This window comes from Oncorhynchus nerka, linkage group LG16, assembly GCF_034236695.1.
Source record: "Oncorhynchus nerka isolate Pitt River linkage group LG16, Oner_Uvic_2.0, whole genome shotgun sequence".
NCBI lineage: Eukaryota > Metazoa > Chordata > Actinopteri > Salmoniformes > Salmonidae > Oncorhynchus > Oncorhynchus nerka.
The window spans coordinates 8544111-8549892 of record NC_088411.1 but is presented as its reverse complement, the minus strand read 5'-3'; the positions used below and the strand labels follow the sequence as shown (position 1 = coordinate 8549892).

General features: G+C 42.2%; 1 protein-coding gene across 1 annotated transcript in view; it reads left to right on the top strand.

Annotated features, from left to right (window-relative positions):
* Positions 1-3898, top strand: part of LOC115144540 (ADP-ribosylation factor-like protein 4D) — a 4737-nt gene extending 839 nt beyond the window's left edge. The window contains exons 1-2 of the mRNA XM_029685585.2: positions 1-1602; positions 2615-3898. The exon at positions 1-1602 is cut by the window's left edge and continues 839 nt beyond it. Coding sequence (XP_029541445.1) covers positions 2732-3337 — 606 coding nt within the window. The 5' untranslated portion in view covers positions 1-1602; positions 2615-2731 and the 3' untranslated portion in view covers positions 3338-3898. The remainder of the gene's footprint in view (positions 1603-2614) is intronic.
* Positions 3899-5782: the final 1884 nt, after the last annotated feature.

The window sequence follows — 5782 nt, the reverse complement described above, 5'->3', positions numbered from 1 at the left end:
CACAGGTGGGCCAACAGGAGCACAGAGCCTGTTTCGGGTTACCAGGTGCACGTGGTTCCTGACAGCGGGACTATAGACATCTTTGTCATGCTCTGATCTGTTTAACCTGTTTCTGTGATTGTCTCCAGCCCCTCCAAGTGTCGCTTATTTTCCCCAGTGTATATATCCCTGTGTTTCCTGTCTCTCTGTGCCAGTTCGTCTTGTATGTTTAGTCAAGTCAACCAGCGAGTTTTTCCTGTACTCCTTTTGCTATTCTCTTTTTCTAGTCCTCCCGGTTTTGACCCTTGCCTGTTTCTGGACTTTGTACCTGCCTGCCTTGACCACGAGCCTGTCTGCCACTCTGTACCTCCTGGACTCTGATCTGGTTTTGACCTTTTTGCCTGTCCACAACCATTCTCTTGTCTACCCCTTTGGATTATTCAACATTGTAAGACTCCAACCATCTGCCTCCTGTGTCTGTGTCTGTGTCTCGCCTTGTGCCTTGATAGTCTTAGTAATTCCAGGGAGTAAGCTATACTCTAAGGCCAAGGGAGAGGGGTGTTGACTGGGTAGGGAGAGTAGGTGTGGAGGCCTCGAGGTCTGTAGTTCCAGGGAGTAAGTTATAAACTCTCAGGCCCAGGGAGAGGGCGGGCAGGGAGTGTAGGCCTAGATGCCAGGAGTCAGAGGTCACCAGGTCAATGGGGGCCTGCCTGGAGGTCAGGAATGCCCCAGGGATAAGGCCCAAGTGAATACATGTAGGTGTGTGAGTAGGAAATGGACAAACAAAAGGGTGTGCAATGTGTAGACCCACTGAGTGTACATTCTGAACCTTGTTTGAGGCCAGTAGGTCACATGACCAAGGAGCTATTGAAATTCGAATGTAAAAAAAAGTTTGTACTTTGTTTATTCTCCCTAACTAATTCAACTAGGAATACAAAATGCTGCTCACATCTCCACGTGTTTATTAGCTTTGCAAAGCAAATGATTGTGCAAATGTTGTGTGCAATGTTTCCAACATCATAACACTTATTTGGAGTCTGTGGCTCAAGTGGTTTGAAAGCTGAATATCCTTCAAACATCCAACCGGAAACTGTCTATACCTCAGTCACGAGTTGTTGGAGCCCCTCTCAGTGGGAATGTCTAAAGAACATACTTACATTTTCTCATGCAATCTAATATGCAGGCATACAATTCAACACTGTTTAGGGATCACTATTTGTCTTTCCAAGCAGTTGTGTACTGTACTACTATAGGAGGGAGAGCACGATTTTAGAAATACTGTAGTTCACATTTGCTCTATCCTGCGACAATAAGGCTGCGTATCCTGACTCCTGCTACATTGTAGCTGCATGCCAGCATCTCACTTTATGCACACGGAACCATTGACCAACTAGACCAGCAGGGGGAGTATATTATTGAGTGACGTCACCTCGGGTTGTTGTTTTAGAGAGGAGGTCTTGTGCATGCTATTCCATTCCACACTGCTGCTCATTGCTCCATCGGTGCGCGGAGCAGACAGACAGATATTAGCACGCAGAGAAGCAATACTTGGATGTATGGATATGTGGATGTATTTTCTGCGCTAGGATGATGCCATTTATGTTAATTCAAGTGGTCTAGAAGGTAAATATATCACAATAGCTTTTTCAGGTTTAAGATTTTGCACAGATAGAAATATGGTATTTTACTGCAATGAAATCTGCGTTGTAATGCTATGCACAAGGCTGGTTATTATAGCAGTGTCATTCCAGTAAAATGTCTCACTCATAGATGGTTATGCATTTTATTTTTGTGCAAATCTGCAGTTTGATCACATATTTAATTCCTCAGAAGGATGCCAGAATTACATTACATAGGCTATATTGTTATATCGGGTGTTCTCATAATTACATAGTTGGGGTGACACTCATCGTTTTTTAACAGCCCATGGGGAAAATATGGGTTGTGTTTATAGTTGTCTTTTAAATTTTTATTTTATTTATTTTTTACAAAAGCCTCACTAAAACAATTGGATTATAATTAATCGCAATCCTATCCTGGGCATAAACTGCATTCAATGCGCAAACGAATAGATATTCTGTCATTTATATTAAACTTGGATCAATGTGCCCCAAGACAGCCATTGGGGTTTAACTGTCCTAAGAGGATTAGAAAAGACTTGGCAAAAGACAACGAGAACAACCAACCACCAATTACATGTTGTCAGGCATACCGCTTCATAAAGATTTAAACCCAAACCATAACTGATCTTATTCAATTCAAAATTGAATTGTGCTGTCTGGACATTTTCTATGACTGACAATTAAATTGCCTCGCCTTAGGCTATGACTGTTATGGTTGTGGATTTATTCCAACAAGGAACAACCAATTGCTCTCAATTGTGGCTTTACTATTTGCAATGCAAGTTCATTAGAAATTGCAGTAATTTATTGATCAGTCTGATTAGTAAAGCAATCGTGTCAGTGTACTAACCGTAGTAGCAATCATTAATGTGTTGTATCAAAGTGTCTGATCACATTTCTTATCTGTGTCATTTGTTTATTATTGTGTAAAAGCACCTCAAGTTGTAGTGATACCTTACAATCTCATTGTCTAGTCTTTAAATAGTACCTCATTGTGTTTGCTTTTTGATAAGGTCCCCAGTCCTGCAACCGTCCAGTCCTCCTTTGAAGAGGGTGCCAATGCACACCTATTAGAAAGGATTACTGAGCATCTGCCACCTCACCCAAGGAGGTGAGAACATCCCATCACCATGGGGAACCAGCTGACCGAGATAGCCCCCAACACCCCGTTCCTGCAAAACTTCCAGTCCTTGCACGTGGTAGTGATTGGCCTGGACGCGGCTGGCAAAACCTCTCTGCTCTACAGATTGAAGCTCAAGGAGTTTGTCAAGACCATTCCAACCAAGGGCTTTAACACGGAGAAGATCAAGGTAGCGGTGGGCAGCTCGCGGGCCATCACCTTCCAGGTGTGGGATGTAGGGGGCCAGGAGAAGCTGCGGCCCCTGTGGAAGTCGTACACGAGGCGGACCGATGGCATGGTGTTCGTGGTGGACTCCACCGAAACCGAACGTATGGAGGAGGCCAAGGTGGAGCTTCACAAGATCACCCGTACCTCGGAGAACCAGGGGGTGCCCGTCCTGGTGCTGGCCAACAAGCAGGACCTGGCCTCGGCTCTGTCTGTGAGCGAGGTGGAGAAGGTCCTGGCCGTCCATGAACTGAATGCCTCCACCTTGCACCACGTACAGAGCTGCAGCGCCGTGGATGGACAAGGCCTACAACCAGGCCTAGAGAAACTCTATGAGATGATCCTGAAGAGGAAGAAGATGGTGAAACACAACAAACATAGAAAGAGATGAGCCAGGGATTGTCCTGATTTAAAGGGCCATTTGTGACTCTTTGAGCGGCGGTCCTGTCCCTTTAAATAAAAGGGAAGGTGTTTTGCCAACAAAGGACCAATTCCAGATGGCACAGGGGTCAGGAGAAATGGATTTGGCCTTTATGTGACATGCAGTATTGATACACCGTCTTTCATACCTTGTATTAGCCACACAGCTGCCCTTTGTATGCAATGAATATGTGATAGCCACGAGAGGCTGTAGCTGCCTATGACATATTTTGTCCCACAAAGTTGGACTCACTTGTTTTACCCTACAACACAGTAGAAATGTGATACCGAACTTTGAACTCCTGTTGGATATGAACAAAGACACACATTTTATATGATATGAAGCTAAATCGTATTGATATCAAATGGAATACCATGGCGATTACAGTATTATTTTGGTCACTTTTGAAAGAACAATTCCAAGTGCATTCCCCTTATGCCACAGAGTTTCAGTTGGATTCGCAGACTGTTTTTACAAGTTGTACAATTTTTGTAACACTGAAGAATGAATAAATCAACCCACTGTATTAAATATGTTGCTTTCTTTTGAGACAATATCAAAGTGTAAAGTTAACACATTGTGCATTTTAAAGGGATCTTAGACATAGAAAGAGTTTAAAGAAGATGTTTTTATAAATTATTATTTGCCTTTCTTTTGCCATCCTTTAACAGCATAAAGTATCCTAATTTGATCCCTCAGCAGGAAATGAAAATTGTAGTGTATTCAAGGTTTTAAAAAGGCTTCTAAAGTTTGCACTTTCCACTTTAAAATGTAAGACTTCATTTATCCTAACAAAAAAATGGACCAACCCACACCAAATGTCCATGAATTAAAATCCACATACTAATTCACATGTCCTGTTACTCAGGATTATTTTCCTGTTGTGGTCAAACTGTTCAAATGAAGACAGCAGATCTGTAGGCCCTAGACATTTGAATGGGTGTCGTACGCTGCGGCAAAGATACCCTTTCAGCCATGAATCTAATTTGATTTATGCACAAAGCAGAGAGCTACAGTGTATGATGGATAGGTTATTCAAAACGCAAATCCTGCCCTGAGGTGATGTACTGAACTTGACTAGCTTTCCCTTCTGTACTATAGATAGACACAACACAGCTTCTGCTAATGAGAGTCTCACTGCCAGTGCCTGGGCAAAAATAATGTCCTACTGCAAATCAGCCACCACTGAAAGAGCAACGTTCACCATAATCCCATAGAAAGATGACCTAGTATTACATAAGATAACAAGAGTTACCGTTGTTTAAGTTGACCTATGCTTTCAAAGAAGACAATTAAAAACAACATGTACAGATAGTACTGAATATTAGCCCAGTGTTTGAGTGATGAAACAACCTACATGTGCTAGCTGTACAGAGCAGGTCTGGATGTGATACATTCATGTGGAATGGCAGCGCTCTCCAGTACGTTCGTCACATTTAGCGTTATATTCATAGTACCTCTTCCACTCTATTCATGGCTGAGTCAGCACATTGGCTATGGAGAGCAGCCTCGCCCCCCAGCCACCAAATCCATGTACTTTGATTTCCACCTCAGCTAGGCTGCCAGCTTGCTTGCAATTGTAAGTCAATCAATTAGTAGTGTGGTTGTGGGCAGAAACAAACATCTTCGGGGGAATAATAAAGATGGGATAGCCGTGGGCTTTGGTGACAATGGCAGAGCTACTTTAAGACACCTCTTGAGTCAGTAATGAATGTGATTGGTCATTCTATAGATCTGGCTCACCAATATGCATAGTAGGCAAGATTGCATACTTCAAGTATCGAATATTCAACGATTTGATCAGACATAAGGTGTTCACTTTAGCACCAGGAATATACATGATATTACTAGTGCTAAAGTGTACACTATTGTGAAACATTTGGATTTTGTGTATTCTCAATTATAAACAGAATAGTGAAAATGAATTATTGGGAGGACTTTAAGGATGATATGAGACAAAGCCATGTTGCTGTAGCAGTCCAGACAGGGATGGCATTTAGGTAGACTGAAACTGACCAGCTACTTGAATGTTTTCTCATAGTGGATAAGACCCAAGCCCCCTGTTTGAGAAGTCCAATTAAGAAGAGAAACTACTGTCCCTAAGACCTAGAGCAAACAAACATAAACACTCTTTCCCTTACTATACAGTGGAGATTGTAGTAGGTACAGATACATACTGACTGCCAAATAAATATGCTTTATTTTGAATCCAACTACAATTTTGGAATTAGTCCTTGATGAAAAAACAACTACAACATTTCATATTATTCAGTCCTCACTGTTGTGAAGTTGTTTTGTTGTGAGTGCGGTCGACTACAGAGAAATGTATATGGTTGAAGCTGTTGATTTCACAGAAGGTATTCTCAAGATAGAGATCAATAGAGGGAAATCCAGCAAACTCAACGATACTCCCAT